This window comes from Oncorhynchus mykiss, chromosome 18 (assembly GCF_057628025.1).
Source record: "Oncorhynchus mykiss isolate SJ-2025 chromosome 18, ASM5762802v1, whole genome shotgun sequence".
Classification (NCBI taxonomy): domain Eukaryota; kingdom Metazoa; phylum Chordata; class Actinopteri; order Salmoniformes; family Salmonidae; genus Oncorhynchus; species Oncorhynchus mykiss.
The window spans coordinates 81,659,774-81,679,289 of record NC_143039.1 but is presented as its reverse complement, the minus strand read 5'-3'; the positions used below and the strand labels follow the sequence as shown (position 1 = coordinate 81,679,289).

General features: G+C 43.7%; 1 protein-coding gene across 3 annotated transcripts in view; it reads left to right on the top strand.

Moving 5' to 3' along the window:
* The window catches only part of LOC110496907 (protein FAM91A1), a 91,521-nt gene that overhangs the window by 29,561 nt on the left and 42,444 nt on the right, over positions 1 to 19,516 (top strand). For all 3 annotated transcript variants that reach the window (XM_036953635.2, XM_090206851.1, XM_090206852.1), the window contains 3 exons: positions 2,293 to 2,399; positions 2,623 to 2,661; positions 11,397 to 11,509. In XM_036953635.2, the coding sequence (XP_036809530.1) occupies positions 2,293 to 2,399; positions 2,623 to 2,661; positions 11,397 to 11,509 (259 nt within the window). The remainder of the gene's footprint in view (positions 1 to 2,292; positions 2,400 to 2,622; positions 2,662 to 11,396; positions 11,510 to 19,516) is intronic.

Genomic DNA, 19,516 nt, shown 5'->3' with positions numbered 1-19,516 from the left:
ACAACACCTGCACAGGATCGGTACATCTGAACATCACACTTGCGGGACAGGTACAGGATGGCAACAACAACTGCCCGATTTACACCAGGAAAGCACAATCCCTCCATCAGTGCTCAGACTGTCCGCAATAGGCTGAGAGAGGCTGGACTGAGGGCTTGTAGGCTTGTTGTAAGGCAGGTCCTCACCAGACATCACCGGCAACAACGTTGCCTATGGGCACAAACCCACCATCGCTGGACCAGACAGGACTGTCAAAAAGTGCTCTTCACTGCCTAGTCGCGGTTTTGTCTCACCAGGGGTACTGGTCGGATTCGCATTTATCGTCGAAGGAATGAGCATTACACCGAGGTCTGTCTTCTGGATCGGGATCGATTTGGAGGTGGAGGGTCCGTCATGGTCTGGGGCGGTGTGTCACAGCATCATCGGCCTGAGCTTGTTGTCATTGCAGGCAATCTCAAGGCATCCTCTTCCCTCATGTGGTAACCTCCCTGCAGGCTCATCCTGACATGACCCTCCAGCATGACAATGCCACCAGCCATACTGCTCGTTCTGTGCGTGATTTCCTGCAGGACAGGAATGTCAGTGTTCTGCCATGGCCAGCAAAGAGCACGTCTGGGACCTGTTGTTCCATACATTTAATAACAGACTCACAAACACAGACAGGCAATAGGCTTCACCTGGCTTCACAGCTTCCCTGGGAAACTCAAATGTATTGTAGCCTCACGCGGATGAAAGAGTAGCGGTGGAAGAAGTTCTCTGTAAAATATTACACATTGTGGTGGTGGTGCTTCGAGGTATATCACGGGTATGACAAAACAAATGGCTGTTTACTGCTCATTTCATTGGTGACCAGTTTCTAACAGCAATAAGGCATGTCTGGGGTTTGTTGTACATGGCCAATATACCACGGCTAATGGCTGTATCCAGGCACTCCGCGTTGCGTAATGCATAAGCACAGCCCTTAGCCGTGGTATATTGGTCACATAGCACACCCTCTTGGGCCTTACTGCTTCATTATATTGTTAATCTATTTGCTATTGTGCATTTCAGATCTGTTTTCCAGAGGAGTTTACACGCACACACCTCTTTCTTCCTGTTTATCTTATAGTGTGTCAGTGGTGTATTCATCAAGGGATTATGGGTAATGGCAGCAGGGATCATGGGTAATGGCAGCGGGGATCATGGGTAATGGCAGCGGGGATCATGGGTAATGGCAGCGGGGTTCATCGGTAATGGTAGCAGGGATCATGGGTAATGGCAGCGGGGTTCATGGGTAATGGCAGCGGGGTTCATGGGTAATGGCAGCGGGGATCATGGGTAATGGCAGCGGGGATCATGGGTAATGGCAGCGGGGATCATGGGTAATGGTAGCGGGGATCATGGGCAATGGCAGCGGGGATCATGTGTAATGGCTGCAGCTCCTTGATCTAAATCAGATAATGGAGGGCAAGGAGAAAAAAATGGGTCTGTGAAGAGGCCACACAACATTACCATCTAAAACTGACTGAAGGCTGTGAAGAGGCCCATGACATTACCATCTGTAACTGTCTGAGGGCTGTGAAGAGGCCCCACGACATTACCATCTATAACTGACTGAAGGCTGTGCAGAGGGCCCAAGACATTACCGTCCATAACTGGCTGAGGGCTGTGAAGAGGCCCCACGACATTACCATCTATAACTGACTGAAGGCTGTGAAGAGGCCCATGACATTACCATCTGTAACTGTCTGAGGGCTGTGAAGAGGCCCCACGACATTACCATCTATAACTGTCTGAGGGCTGTGTAGAGGGCCCACAACATTACCATCTATAACTGGCTGAGGGCTGTGAAGAGGCCCCACAACATTACCATCTGTAACTGTCTGAGGGCTGAGGGCTGTGTAGAGGGCCCACAACAGTACCATCTATAACTGGCTGAGGGCTGAGGGCTGTGTAGAGGGCCCACAACATTACCATCTATAACTGGCTGTGGGCTGAGGGCTGTGTAGAGGGCCCACAACATTACCATCTATAACTGGCTGAGGGCTGAGGGCTGTGTAGAGGGCCCACAACATTACCATCTATAACTGGCTGAGGGCTGTGTAGAGGGCCCACAACATTACCATCTATAACTGGCTGAGGGCTGTGTGTTGGTTGTTCACTTGCCGGTCGGTTGCCATTGACAACCCTTTATGTATTTTTGTTGCGCTCCATCTCTCTCCCAGTCCCCCCCCCCCGGAAGGCTTTGTCATTATTTTATTATTTTATATTATATATATGATCTATTAATGAATACATGACTGTGTTTCCCAGTGCCCCCCCTGGAAGGCTTCGTGATGAACAGGGTCCAGGGAGACTACTTTGAAACCCTTCTGTACAAAATATTTGTGTCCATCGACGAGCAGACTAATGTGTCAGAGGTAGGTGAAATAATATTACGTCTCAGCCTCGTTGGACCGTCCAGGTCTTGATCATATTCCATTTCATACCGTAGGAGCTTTCAGGATGCTCAAACGAAGCGAATAAAATATAACGATAAATATTTAACCATGTTGTTTATTGGTGTGTTTTCTTATTGACTTTATTAAAGTGATTTCAGTCCCATTTAGTCTTGATCCTCCTCCTCTGGTCGTTCTGTTCCAGCTGGCTAATGTTCTGGAGATTGACTTGGGCCTGGTGAAGGTATGTATCTACGGCGATATAGATCACACACTGTTATATTGTCCATGGCGGCGGTCACCAACCCTTTATGAGTCAAGATCACTTTCACAGTCAAGAAGCAAGCCGAGATCTACCGCTCAGAATCTTTTTAAAACATGACTAAAAAATATATAACATTAACCTAATAAAAACAGTTTCGTAAGAATGATGTTTGTGTAGTAGCCCTAATACATTATCACAGCATATTGACTATATGCCTGCCCTAATATATTATCACATCCTAATGGCTATATGCCTGCCCTAATATATTATCACATCCTATTGGCTATATGTCTGGTCTAATACATTATCACATCCTATTGGCTATGTGCTTGCCCTAATACATTATCACATCCAATTGGCTATAAGCCTGCCCTAATACATTATCACATCCTATTGACTATATGTCTGGTCTAATACATTATCACATCATATTGGCAATATGCCTGGTCTAATACATTATCACATCATATTGGCTACATGCCTGGTCTAATACATTATCACATCCTATTGGCTTTATGTCTGGCCAACTACATTATCACAGCACATTGGCTATATGTCTGGTCTAATACATTATCACAGCACATTGGCTACATTATCACAGCACATTGGCTACATGCCTGGTCTAATACATTATCACATCCTATTGGCTTTATGTCTGGCCAACTACATTATCACAGCACATTGGCTATATGTCTGGTCTAATACATTATCACAGCACATTGGCTACATTATCACAGCACATTGGCTATATTTATTTTACCTTTATTTAACCAGGCAAGTCAGTTAAGAACAAATTCTTATTTTCAATGACGGCCTGGGAACAGTGGGTTAACTGCCTGTTCAGGGGCAGAACGACAGATTTGTACCTTGTCAGCTCGGGGGTTTGAACTCGCAACCTTCCGGTTACTAGTCCAACGCTCTAACCACTAGGCTACCCTGCTATATGCCTGGCCAACTACATTATCACAGCACATTGGCTATATGCCTGGTCTAATACATTATCACAGCACATTGGCTACATTATCACAGCACATTAGCTATATGCCTGGTCTAATACATTATCACAGCACATTGGCCAAATGCCTGGTCTAATACATTATCACAGCACATTGGCTATATGCCTGGTCTAATACATTATCACAGCACATTGGCTATATGCCTGGTCTAATACATTATCACAGCACATTGGCTATATGCCTGGTCTAATACATTATCACAGCACATTGGCTATATGCCATGAAATCAAAGCAACGTCAGTGATCTTCAGGTCATAAAGTCGGAGTTCTGGAAAGAGGCCCGAGTCTGACCAGAGAGAGGGGACACAGTCTTCCACCTGATGGCAAAACTCGAGTCGCTTCTCATGCACAAATTCATGTTGTTCCTATGACCAGAGACGGACCAGAGACCTGCCTGATATTCAAATAGACACGACCAGCTACTTCTATTAATAAACACACAGGGCTGTTGATAAACTCATTCCTTGCAGCGTGAGTGCTTAACTACTCATTCAAGTCAAGTCGAATGTTATTTGTCACATGAGCCAAATACAGTTAAATGCTGTAGACCTTACAGTGAAATGCTGAAAACAACAGGTGTAGTAGACCTCACAGTGAAATGCTGAATACAACAGGTGTAGTAGACCTCACAGTGAAATGCTGAATACAACAGGTGTAGTAGACCTCACAGTGAAATGCTGAATACAACAGGTGTAGTAGACCTCACAGTGAAATGCTGAATACAACAGGTGTAGTAGACCTTACAGTGAAATGCTGAATACAACAGGTGTAGTAGACCTCACAGTGAAATGCTGAATACAACAGGTGTAGTAGACCTTACAGTGAAATGCTGAATACAACAGGTGTAGTAGACCTCACAGTGAAATGCTGAATACAACAGGTGTAGTAGACCTTACAGTGAAATGCCGAATACAACAGGTGTAGTAGACCTTACAGTGAAATGCTGAATACAACAGGTGTAGTAGACCTCACAGTGAAATGCTGAAAACAACAGGTGTAGTAGACCTCACAGTGAAATGCTGAATACAACAGGTGTAGTAGACCTCACAGTGAAATGCTGAATACAACAGGTGTAGTAGACCTCACAGTGAAATGATGAATACAACAGGTGTAGTAGACCTTACAGTGAAATGCTGAATACAACAGGTGTAGTAGACCTCACAGTGAAATGCTGAAAACAACAGGTGTAGTAGACCTTACAGTGAAATGCTGAATACAACAGGTGTAGTAGACCTTACAGTGAAATGCTGAATACAACAGGTGTAGTAGACCTTACAGTGAAATGCTGAATACAACAGGTGTAGTAGACCTTACAGTGAAATGCTGAAAACAACAGGTGTAGTAGACCTTACAGTGAAATGCTGAATACAACAGGTGTAGTAGACCTCACAGTGAAATGATGAATACAACAGGTGTAGTAGACCTTACAGTGAAATGCTGAATACAAGAGGTGTAGTAGACCTTACAGTGAAATACTGAATACAACAGGTGTAGTAGACCTTACAGTGAAATGCTGAATACAACAGGTGTAGTAGACCTTACAGTGAAATACTGAATACAACAGGTGTAGTAGACCTCACAGTGAAATGCTGAATACAACAGGTGTAGTAGACCTCACAGTGAAATACTGAATACAACAGGTGTAGTAGACCTCACAGTGAAATGCTGAATACAACAGGTGTAGTAGACCTCACAGTGAAATGATGAATACAACAGGTGTAGTAGACCTTACAGTGAAATGCTGAATACAACAGGTGTAGTAGACCTTACAGTGAAATGCTGAATACAACAGGTGTAGTAGACCTTACAGTGAAATGCTGAATACAACAGGTGTAGTAGACCTTACAGTGAAATGCTGAAAACAACAGGTGTAGTAGACCTTACAGTGAAATGCTGAATACAACAGGTGTAGTAGACCTCACAGTGAAATGATGAATACAACAGGTGTAGTAGACCTTACAGTGAAATGCTGAATACAACAGGTGTAGTAGACCTTACAGTGAAATACTGAATACAACAGGTGTAGTAGACCTTACAGTGAAATGCTGAATACAACAGGTGTAGTAGACCTTACAGTGAAATACTGAATACAACAGGTGTAGTAGACCTCACAGTGAAATGCTGAATACAACAGGTGTAGTAGACCTCACAGTGAAATACTGAATACAACAGGTGTAGTAGACCTTACAGTGAAATGCTGAATACAACAGGTGTAGTAGACCTCACAGTGAAATGATGAATACAACAGGTGTAGTAGAACTTACAGTGAAATGCTGAATACAACAGGTGTAGTATACCTTGCAGAGAAATGCTGAATACAACAGGTGTAGTAGACCTTACAGTGAAATGCTGAATACAACAGGTGTAGTAGACCTTAGTGAAATGCTGAATACAACAGGTGTAGTAGACCTCACAGTGAAATGCTGAATACAACAGGTGTAGTAGACCTTACAGTGAAATGCTGAATACAACAGGTGTAGTAGACCTTACAGTGAAATGCTGAATACAACAGGTGTAGTAGACCTTACAGTGAAATGCTGAATACAACAGGTGTAGTAGACCTTACAGTGAAATGCTGAATACAACAGGTGTAGTAGACCTCACAGTGAAATGCTGAATACAACAGGTATAGTAGACCTCACAGTGAAATGCTGAATACAACAGGTGTAGTAGACCTCACAGTGAAATGCTGAATACAACAGGTGTAGTAGACCTCACAGTGAAATGCTGAATACAACAGGTGTAGTAGACCTCACAGTGAAATGCTGAATACAACAGGTGTAGTAGACCTCACAGTGAAATGCTGACTGACGAGCCCTTAACCAACAACGCAGTTTAAAAAATATACATGTTAAGTAAAAAAATAAGAACTCTGTAGTTTTGATGGGTTAATTAATGGATGGTCCATTGAATGGGTCCTGTCAACACCTGGCGCTGTAGTTTAAAGTGGGTTAATTAATGGATGGTCCATTGAATGGGTCCTGTCAACACCTGGTGCTGTAGTTTTAATAGGTTAATTAATGGATGGTCCATTGAATGTGTCCTGTCAACACCTGGCGCTGTAGTTTAAAGTGGGTTAATTAATGGATGGTCCATTGAATGGGTCCTGTCAACACCTGGTGCTGTAGTTTTAATAGGTTAATTAATGGATGGTCCATTGAATGGGTCCTGTCAACACCTGGTGCTGTAGTTTTAATAGGTTAATTAATGGATGGTCCATTGAATGGGTCCTGTCAACACCTGGCGCTGTAGTTTTAATAGGTTAATTAATGGATGGTCCATTGAATGGGTCCTGTCAACACCTGGCGCTGTAGTTTTAATAGGTTAATTAATGGATGGTCCATTGAACGGGTCCTGTCAACACCTGGTGCTGTAGTTTTAATAGGTTAATTAATGGATGGTCCATTGAATGTGTCCTGTCAACACCTGGTGCTGTAGTTTTAATAGGTTAATTAATGGATGGTCCATTGAATGGGTCCTGTCAACACCTGGCGCTGTAGTTTTAATAGGTTAATTAATGGATGGTCCATTGAATGGGTCCTGTCAACAACTGGCGCTGTAGTTTTAATAGGTTAATTAATGGATGGTCCATTGAATGGGTCCTGTCAACACCTGGCGCTGTAGTTTTAATAGGTTAATTAATGGATGGTCCATTGAATGGGTCCTGTCAACACCTGGCGCTGTAGTTTAAATTGGGTTAATTAATGGATGGTCCATTGAATGGGTCCTGTGAACACCTGGTGCTGTAGTTTTAATAGGTTAATTAATGGATGGTCCATTGAATGGGTCCTGTCAACACCTGGCGCTGTAGTTTTAATAAGTTAATTAATGGATGGTCCATTGAATGGGTCCTGTCAACACCTGGCGCTGTAGTTTAAAGTGGGTTAATTAATGGATGGTCCATTGAATGGGTCCTGTCAACACCTGGTGCTGTAGTTTTAATAGGTTAATTAATGGATGGTCCATTGAATGGGTCCTGTCAACACCTGGTGCTGTAGTTTTAATAGGTTAATTAATGGATGGTCCATTGAATGGGTCCTGTCAACACCTGGCGCTGTAGTTTAAAGTGGGTTAATTAATGGATGGTCCATTGAATGGGTCCTGTGAACACCTGGTGCTGTAGTTTTAATAGGTTAATTAATGGATGGTCCATTGAATGGGTCCTGTCAACACCTGGTGCTGTAGTTTTAATAAGTTAATTAATGGATGGTCCATTGAATGGGTCCTGTCAACACCTGGCGCTGTAGTTTAAAGTGGGTTAATTAATGGATGGTCCATTGAATGGGTCCTGTCAACACCTGGTGCTGTAGTTTTAATAGGTTAATTAATGGATGGTCCATTGAATGGGTCCTGTCAACACCTGGTGCTGTAGTTTTAATAGGTTAATTAATGGATGGTCCATTGAATGGGTCCTGTCAACACCTGGTGCTGTAGTTTTAATAGGTTAATTAATGGATGGTCCATTGAATGGGTCCTGTCAACACCTGGCGCTGTAGTTTTAATAGGTTAATTAATGGATGGTCCATTGAATGGGTCCTGTCAACACCTGGCGCTGTAGTTTTAATAGGTTAATTAATGGATGGTCCATTGAATGGGTCCTGTCAACACCTGGCGCTGTAGTTTTAATAGGTTCATTAATGGATGGTCCATTGAATGGGTCCTGTCAACACCTGGTGCTGTAGTTTTAATAGGTTAATTAATGGATGGTCCATTGAATGGGTCGGGTAGTAGTGGAGATGCAGCACCGTGGGTACTGGTGGAGATGCAGCACCGTGGGTACTGGTGGAGATGCAGCACCGTGGGTAGTAGTGGAGATGCAGCGCCGTGGGTAGTAGTGGAGATGCTCCACCCTGGGTAGTAGTGGAGATGCTCCACCCTGGGTACTGGTGGAGATGCAGCACCGTGGGTAGTAGTGGAGATTAAGCACCGTGGGTAGTAGTGGAGATTAAGCACCGTGGGTAGTAGTGGAGATTAAGCACCGTGGGTAGTAGTGGAGATGCAGCACTGTTGGTAGTAGTGGAGATACAGCACCGTGGGTAGTAATGGAGATGCAGCACCGTGGGTAGTAATGGAGATGCAGCACCGTGGCTAGTAGTGGAGATGCAGTGCCATGGGTAGTAGTGGAGATGCACGACCGTGGGTAGTAGTGGAGATGCAGCATCCTGGGTAGTAGTGGAGATGCAGCATCCTGGGTAGTAGTGGAGATGCAGCATCCTGGGTAGTAGTGGAGATGCAGCATCCTGGGTAGTAGTGCAGATGCAGGACCGTGGGTAGTAGTGGAGATGCAGCATCCTGGGTAGTAGTGGAGATGCAGCATCCTGGGTAGTAGTGGAGATGTAGCACCGTCGGTAGTAGTGGAGATGCAGGACCGTGGGTAGTAGTGGAGATGCAGGACCGTGGGTAGTAGTGGAGATGCAGCACCGTGGGTAGTAGTGGAGATGCAGCACCGTGGGTAGTAGTGGAGATGCAGCACCGTGGGTAGTGGTGGAGATGCAGCACCGTGGGTAGTGGTGGAGATGCAGCACCGTCGGTGGTGGTGGAGATGCAGCACCGTGGGTGGTGGTGGAGATGCAGCACCGTGGGTGGTAGTGGAGATGCAGCACCGTCGGTGGTAGTGGAGATGCAGCACCGTGGGTAGTAGTGGAGATGCAGCACCGTGGGTAGTTGTGGAGATGCAGCACCGTGGGTAGTGGTGGAGATGCAGCACCGTCGGTGGTGGTGGAGATGCATCACCGTGGGTGGTGGTGGAGATGCAGCACCATGGGTGGTGGTGGAGATGCAGTACCGTCGGTGGTAGTGGAGATGCAGCACCGTGGGTAGTTGTGGAGATGCAGCACCGTGGGTAGTTGTGGAGATGCAGCACCGTGGGTAGTTGTGGAGATGCAGCACCGTGGGTAGTGGTGGAGATGCAGCACCGTGGGTAGTGGTGGAGATGCAGCACCGTGGGTAGTGGTGGAGATGCAGCACCGTGGGTAGTGGTGGAGATGCAGCACCGTGGGTAGTGGTGGAGATGCAGCACCGTGGGTAGTGGGGGAGATGCAGCACCGTGGGTAGTGGTGGAGATGCAGCACCGTGGGTAGTGGTGGAGATGCAGCACCGTGGGTATTGGTGGAGATGCAGCACTGTGGGTAGTGGTGGAGATGCAGCACCTTTGGTAGTGGTGGAGATGCATCACCGTGGTTGGTAGTGGAGATGCAGGACCGTGGGTAGTGGTGGAGATGCAGCACCGTGGGTAGTGGTGGAGATGCAGCACCGTCAGTGGTGGTGGAGATGCAGCACCGTCAGTGGTGGTGGAGATGCAGGACCGTGGGTAGTAATGAAGATGCAGGACCGTGGGTAGTAGTGGAGATACAGCACCGTGGGTAGTGGTGGAGATGCAGCACCGTGGGTAGTGGTGGAGATGCAGCACCGTCAGTGGTGGTGGAGATGCAGCACCGTGGGTGGTAGTGGAGATGTAGCTCCGTCGGTAGTAGTGGAGATGCAGCACCGTGGGTAGTGGTGGAGATGCAGCACCGTGGGTAGTGGTGGAGATGCAGCACCGTGGGTAGTGGTGGAGATGCAGCACCGTCAGTGGTGGTGGAGATGCAGCACCGTCAGTGGTGGTGGAGATGCAGCACCGTCAGTGGTGGTGGAGATGCAGCACCGTGGGTAGTAGTGGAGATGCAGCACCGTGGGTAGTGGTGGAGATGCAGCACCGTGGGTAGTAGTGGAGATGCAGTAGGCTCAATATGGTAGGCTGCTTGCGTTGTTATATGACTGGTCTAATGTATGAATGAAGCCAGAGAGTTGATATGTCTGTTTCATGCAGCTATTCACACGTTCATGTTCTACATAAAATCTCTATTTTATTGGTTCACGGGACACATCATAATTTTTCTTGGGAATCGAGGAAGAAGCTTGGTCGGGAATTCCCGGGATGCAGGTCAACGGTATTAACACACACACGCACACACACACACACACACACACACACACACACACTGTAAGATCAGTTGACTGCATCCCATGGCACAGCCACAGACAGACGGCAAACTGTCTGGAGTTGAATTAGTGCTTCAGTCGTCATCATGTCTGGCCTAATTTCCTAGGGCTGCCATTTTCTCTCTCTCTCCCTCATTATCTCTCTCCCTCAATATCTCTCTCTCTCTCCCTCATTATATCTCTCCCTCAATATCTCTCTCTCTCTCTCTCTCCCTCAATATCTCTCTCTCTCTCCCTCAGTATCTCTCTCTCTGTCTCTCTCTGTCTCTCGCTCTTGCTCTCTCTCTCTCAAAAACAGACATTTTGATGTCAGTGAGAATTTCCTACAGCAATTAACTTTTAGTTGTTAGCTGCAGGAAACTTTTTCCACAGCTTTTATTATTTTCTGTGTGACCATAATGATGCAGGGTGATTCACAATAAATTGCTGCAGTGCTTGATAATGATTTGTTGGTGTGAAGGTGGTCTGACCGACCAGGAGATTGTCTTTACATTGAGAGGTCAGTCGGAGGAGCAGAACAAATCAGCAGCCAATGGATTCTAACTTGGCTGACAACGTTCTGTTTGACCCTCATGGCATACCATTGATTAGGAAAAGGCTGCTTCTGGCTGTGCACTATGTTATGTTCTCTCTCTCCCTCTTTCTCTCTCTCTTTCTCCTCTTCCTCTCCCCCTCTCTCACCCACACTCTCTTTCCCCTCTCCCCTCCCTCTCTCAGAATGCTGTGTCTATGTACTGTCGCCTGGGTTTTGCCCTGAAGAAAGGAAGCTCGTTCAGCTCAGAGCAGCTCCACCCCACATGGAAGACTGCCCCCTCTGTCAACAGACTGAAGTACGTCTTCAATACCACTATATCACCACACTACTATATCACTGCACTACTATACTACTACAACACTATATCACTGCACTACTATACTACTACAACACTATCACTGCACTACTATACTACTACAACACTATATCACTGCACTACTATACTACTACAACACTATATCACTGCACTACTATACTACTACAACACTATATCACTGCACTACTATACTACTACAACACTGTATCACTATACTACTGTATCACTGTGCTACTATACCACCACACTACTATATCACTATACCACTACAACACTATATCACCACACTACTATATCACTGCACTACTATACTACTATAACACTATATCACTGCACTACTATACTACTACAACACTATATCACTGCACTACTATACTACTACAACACTATATCACTATACTACTGTATCACTGTGCTACTATACCACTACAACACTATATCACCACACTACTATATCACTGCACTACTATACTACTACAACACTATATCACTGCACTACTATACTACTACAACACTATATCACTATACTACTGTATCACTGTGCTACTATACCACTACAACACTATATCACTATACTACTACAACACTGTATCACAATACTACTATATCACTATACTACTATATCACTATACTACTATATCACTATACTACTATACCACTATACTACTATATCACTATACTACTATATCACTATACTACTACGACACTATATCACTGCACTACTATACTACTACAACACTGTATCACTATACTACTGTATCACTGTGCTACTATACCACTACAACACTATATCACTATACTACTACAACACTGTATCACAATACTACTATATCACTATACTACTATATCACTATACTACTATATCACTATACTACCATACCACTATACTACTATATCACTATACTACTATATCACTATACTACTATATCACTATACTACTACGACACTATATCACTGCACTACTATACTACTACAACACTGTATCACTATACTACTGTATCACTGTGCTACTATACCACTACAACACTATATCACTATACTACTACAACACTATATCACTATACTACTACAACACTACAACACTATCACTGCACTACTATACTACTACAACACTATCACTGCACTACTATACTACAACACTATATCACTGCACTACTATACTACTACAACACTATATCACTGCACTACTATACTACTACAACACTATATCACTACACTACTATACTACAACAACACTATATCACTGCACTACTATACTACTACAACACTATATCACTATACTACTATATCACTGCACTACTATACTACTACAACACTATATCACTGCACTACTAGACTACTACAACACTATCACTGCACTACTATACTACAACACTATATCACTGCACTACTAGACTACTACAACACTATCACTGCACTACTAGACTACTACAACACTATATCACTGCACTACTATACTACTACAACACTATCACTGCACTACTAGACTACTACAACACTATCACTGCACTACTATACTACAACACTATCACTGCACTACTATACTACTACAACACTATATCACTGCACTACTAGACTACTACAACACTATATCACTGCACTACTATACTACAACAACACTATATCACTGCACTACTATACTACTACAACACTATCACTGCACTACTAGACTACTACAACACTATCACTGCACTACTATACTACAACACTATCACTGCACTACTATACTACTACAACACTATCACTGCACTACTATACTACTACAACACTATATCACTGCACTACTATACTACAACACTATCACTGCACTACTATACTACTACAACACTATCACTGCACTACTATACTACTACAACACTATATCACTGCACTACTATACTACTACAACACTATATCACTGCACTACTATACTACTACAACACTGTATCACTGCACTACTATACTACAACACTATCACTGCACTACTATACTACTACAACACTATCACTGCACTACTAGACTACTACAACACTATCACTGCACTACTATACTACAACACTATCACTGCACTACTATACTACTACAACACTATCACTGCACTACTATACTACAACACTATCACTGCACTACTATACTACTACAACACTATATCACTGCACTACTATACTACTACAACACTATCACTGCACTACTATACTACTACAACACTATCACTGCACTACTATACTACTACAACACTATCACTGCACTACTAGACTACTACAACAATATATCACTGCACTACTATACTACTACAACACTATCACTGCACTACTATACTACTACAACACTATCACTGCACTACTATACTACTACAACACTATCACTGCACTACTATACTACTACACCACTATATCACTGCACTACTATACTACTACAACACTATATCACTGCACTACTATACTACTACAACACTATCACTGCACTACTATACTACTACAACACTATCACTGCACTACTATACTACTACAACACTATATCACTGCACTACTATACTACTACAACACTATATCACTATACTACTGTATCACTGTGCTACTATACCACTACAACACTATATCACTGCACTACTATACTACTACAACACTATCACTGCACTACTATACTACTACAACACTATCACTGCACTACTATACTACTACAACACTATATCACTGCACTACTATACTACTACAACACTATATCACTATACTACTGTATCACTGTGCTACTATACCACTACAACACTATATCACTGCACTACTATACTACTACAACACTATATCACTGCACTACTATACTACTACAACACTATATCACTACACTACTATACTACAACACTATCACTGTACTACTATACTACTACAACACTATATCACTGCACTACTATACTACAACACTATATCACTGCACTACTATACTACTACAACACTATATCACTGCACTACTATACTACAACACTATATCACTGCACGACTATACTACAACACTATCACTGCACTACTATACTACTACAACACTATCACCACACTACTATACTACTACAACACTATATCACTGCACTACTATACTACTACAACACTATATCACTGCACTACTAGACTACTACAACACTATATCACTGCACTACTAGACTACTACAACACTATCACTGCACTACTATACTACTACAACACTATCACTGCACTACTATACTACTACAACACTATCACCACACTACTATACTACTACAACACTATATCACTGCACTACTATACTACTACAACACTATATCACTATACTACTGTATCACTGTGCTACTATACCACTACAACACTATATCACTGCACTACTATACTACTACAACACTATATCACTGCACTACTATACTACTACAACACTATATCACTATACTACTGTATCACTGCACTACTAGACTACTACAACACTATATCACTGCACTACTATACTACTACAACACTATATCACTGCACTACTATACTACTACAACACTATATCACTGCACTACTATACCACTACAACACTGTATCACTATACTACTGTATCACTGTGCTACTATACCACCACACTACTATATCACTATACCACTACAACACTATATCACCACACTACTATGTCACTATACCACTACAACACTATATCACCACACTACTATATCACTGCACTACTATACTACTATAACACTATATCATTGCACTACTATACTACTACAACACTATCACTGCACTACTATACTACTACAACACTATATCACTGCACTACTATACTACTACAACACTATATCACTGCACTACTATACTATTATAACACTATATCATTGCACTACTATACTACTACAACACTATCACTGCACTACTATACTACTACAACACTATATCACTGCACTACTATACTACTACAACACTATATCACTATACTACTGTATCACTGTGCTACTATACCACTACAACACTATATCACTATACTACTACAACACTGTATCACAATACTACTATATCACTATACTACTATATCACTATACTACTATATCACTATACTGCTATATCACTACACTACTATATCACTACACTACTATATCACTATACTACTACAACACTATATCACTGCACTACTATACTACTACATCACTATATCACTGTACTACTAGACTACTATATCACTATGCTACTACAACACTATATCACTATACTACGATATCACTACACTACTATATCACTATACTAGTACAACACTATATCACTATACTACTATATCACTACACTACTATATCACCCTACTACTATATCACTATACTACTACAACACTATATCACTATACTACTATATCACTACACTACTATATCACCCTACTACTATATCACTATACTACTACAACACTATATCACTATACTACTATATCACTACACTACTATATCACTATACTACTATACCACTATATCAGGTGAGTGGCTAGCACTCTGCGCTGGAAGTGCTGTATCAACAATAGCCCCAGGGGAACAACTTCCATCACATAAGACATCATCCCCAGTAGGGGTAGGCACTGGTGAAAACACACTGTGACCAGGACGAAATTTGGCTAAGCAGACCCGGAACCCCTCCTCCGTGGGGTAGAGAAGTGCGTTACGCAAGGGTGTCTAGCTCGAGACCCAGAAATGGAATGTGCTGAGATGAAGTCAGACAGCCCCTGGTTTCTTATAAAGAGACTGATTATGGGACACTGTGGAACTCAGGGTTGAAAAAACAGTGTTTATGTGCCAAGATTTGCCTAAAATCTGGCCCACTCTGGGTACCAGGGCTCTGGTGATCAATGAGGTGCCCTAATTGGACAGCTGTGGGTACTGTTGTCACAATGAGGCTCACTCGCTTTAGGTGGTAAAATGCATTCCGGTAACCGGAAATGTTTTTGGTTTACTATTGGTTCTGGGAACAAAGCCTCAGTTCATTGGTGCATCTACAAGGTGTCAAAAGCATTCCACAGGGATGCTGACCCATGTTGACTCCAATGCTTCCAATAGTTGTGTCAAGTTGGCTTAATGTCCTCAGGGTGGGGGACCATTGTTGATACACACAGGAAACTGTTGAGCATGAAAAACCCAGCAGCGCTGCAGTTCTTGACAGTGGTGGGAAAAGTTCTCAATTGTCATACTTCAAAGTGAAAGTCACCCAGTATAATTGGTACCATTGGAAAGAAAACACGTTAAAGTTTGTAGAAATAATGTAGGAGAATATAACACAATAGATATGGTAGGAGAACATCCAAACATCCAAAAACCAACCAGAATTTTTTTTCTTCTTCTGGAGAGCCAATGCTCTTCCAATGGAAAGAATAGGGGCATAATGAATTCTAGCTGCCAGGATGCAATTCCTATGGCTTCCACAGGGTGTCAGCAGTCTATGGTCATGGTTTCAGGCTTGTACCTTCCAAAACTAATAAGAAATATGAGTTTTAGTAGAAGGACACACTCTTGGAAATTCGTGTTTGGGCGTGCGATGAAGACAAGACGCACCTGCTAATATCGGTTTCCTATTGAACATACTTATTTCTGTAATAAATATTATAGTTTGGTTACATTTTTGGGTATCTGAGTAGTCAATAGAAACGTAATTTGACTTGTTTTAACAAAGTTTAGCGGTAGATTTTTGGATTCCTTTCTCTGCAAGTTGAACAAGTGGGTTACTCAAATCGATGGCGCCAACTAAACTGACTTTTCGGGATATAAAGAAGGATTTTATCTATCAAAACAACACTGCATGTTATAGCTGGGACCCATTGGATGACAAATCAGAGGAAGATTTTCAAAAATTAAGTGAATCTCTTTTTGTGAATTTTTTTAAACCTGTGCCGGTGGAAAAATATTTTGATGTGTGGCGCCGTCCTCAAACAATCGCATGGCATGTTTTCACTGTAAATCGGACAGCGCAGTTAGATTAACAAGAATTTAAGCTTTCAACCGATATAAGACACTTGTATGTACCTAAATGGGTCACACTCCAACACTCAGACATCATTTACAAACAAAGCATTTGTGTTTAATGATTCCGCCAGGTCAAAGGCAGTAGGGATGAGCAGGGATGTTCTCAGGGATGAGCAGGGATGAGCAGGGATGAGCAGGGATGAGCAGGGATGAGCAGGGATGTTCTCAGGGATGAGCAGGGATGTTCTCAGGGATGAGCAGGGATGTTCTCAGGGATGAGCAGGGATGTTCTCAGGGATGAGCAGGGATGTTCTCAGGGATGAGCAGGGATGTTCTCAGGGATGAGCAGGGATGTTCTCAGGGATGAGCAGGGATGTTCTCAGGGATGAGCAGGGATGAGCAGGGATGTTCTCAGGGATAAGCAGGGATGTTCTCAGGGATGAGCAGGGATGTTCTCAGGGATGAGCAGGGATGTTCTCAGGGATGAGCAGGGATGTTCTCAGGGATGAGCAGGGATGTTCTCAGGGATGAGCAGGGATGAGCAGGGATGTTCTCAGGGATGAGCAGGGATGTTCTCAGGGATGAGCAGGGATGTTCTCAGGGATGAGCAGGGATGTTCTCAGGGATGAGCAGGGATGTTCTCAGGGATGAGCAGGGATGTTCTCAGGGATGAGCAGGGATGTTCTCAGGGATGAGCAGGGATGTTCTCAGGGATGAGCAGGGATGTTCTCAGGGATGAGCAGGGATGTTCTCAGGGATGAGCAGGGATGTTCTCAGAGATGAGCAGGGATGTTCTCAGGGATGAGCAGGGATGTTCTCAGGGATGAGCAGGGATGTTCTCAGGGATGAGCAGGGATGTTCTCAGGGATGAGCAGGGATGAGCAGGGATGTTCTCAGGGATAAGCAGGGATGTTCTCAGGGATGAGCAGGGATGTTCTCAGGGATGAGCAGGGATGTTCTCAGGGATGAGCAGGGATGAGCAGGGATGTTCTCAGGGATGAGCAGGGATGTTCTCAGGGATGAGCAGGGATGAGCAGGGATGTTCTCAGGGATGAGCAGGGATGTTCTCAGGGATGAGCAGGGATGTTCTCAGGGATGAGCAGGGATGTTCTCAGGGATGAGCAGGGATGTTCTCAGGGATGAGCAGGGATGTTCTCAGGGATGAGCAGGGATGTTCTCAGGGATGAGCAGGGATGAGCAGGGATGTTCTCAGGGATGAGCAGGGATGTTCTCAGGGATGAGCAGGGATGTTCTCAGGGATGAGCAGGGATGTTCTCAGGGATGAGCAGGGATGTTCTCAGGGATGAGCAGGGATGTTCTCAGGGATGAGCAGGGATGTTCTCAGGGATGAGCAGGGATGTTCTCAGGGATGAGCAGGGATGTTCTCAGGGATGAGCAGGGATGTTCTCAGGGATGAGCAGGGATGTTCTCAGAGATGAGCAGGGATGTTCTCAGGGATGAGCAGGGATGTTCTCAGGGATGAGCAGGGATGTTCTCAGGGATGAGCAGGGATGTTCTCAGGGATGAGCAGGGATGAGCAGGGATGTTCTCAGGGATAAGCAGGGATGTTCTCAGGGATGAGCAGGGATGTTCTCAGGGATGTTCTCAGGGATGAGCAGGGATGTTCTCAGGGATGAGCAGGGATGTTCTCAGGGATGAGCAGGGATGTTCTCAGGGATGAGCAGGGATGTTCTCAGGGATGAGCAGGGATGTTCTCAGGGATGAGCAGGGATGTTCTCAGGGATGAGCAGGGATGTTCTCAGGGATGAGCAGGGATGTTCTCAGGGATGAGCAGGGATGTTCTCAGGGATGAGCAGGGATGTTCTCAGGGATGAGCAGGGATGAGCAGGCATGTTCTCAGGAATGAGCAGGGATGTTCTCTTGATAAGTGTGTGAATTGGACAATTTTCCTGTCAAAATGCAGCGAGTACTTTTGGGTGTCGGGGAAAAAGTACATTTGTTTCTTTAGGAATGTAGTGAAGTAGAGGTTGACAAAAATATAAATTGTAAAGTACAGATACCCCCCAAAGACTACTTAAGTAGTACTTTAAAGTATTTTTAGTTTAAAGTCATTT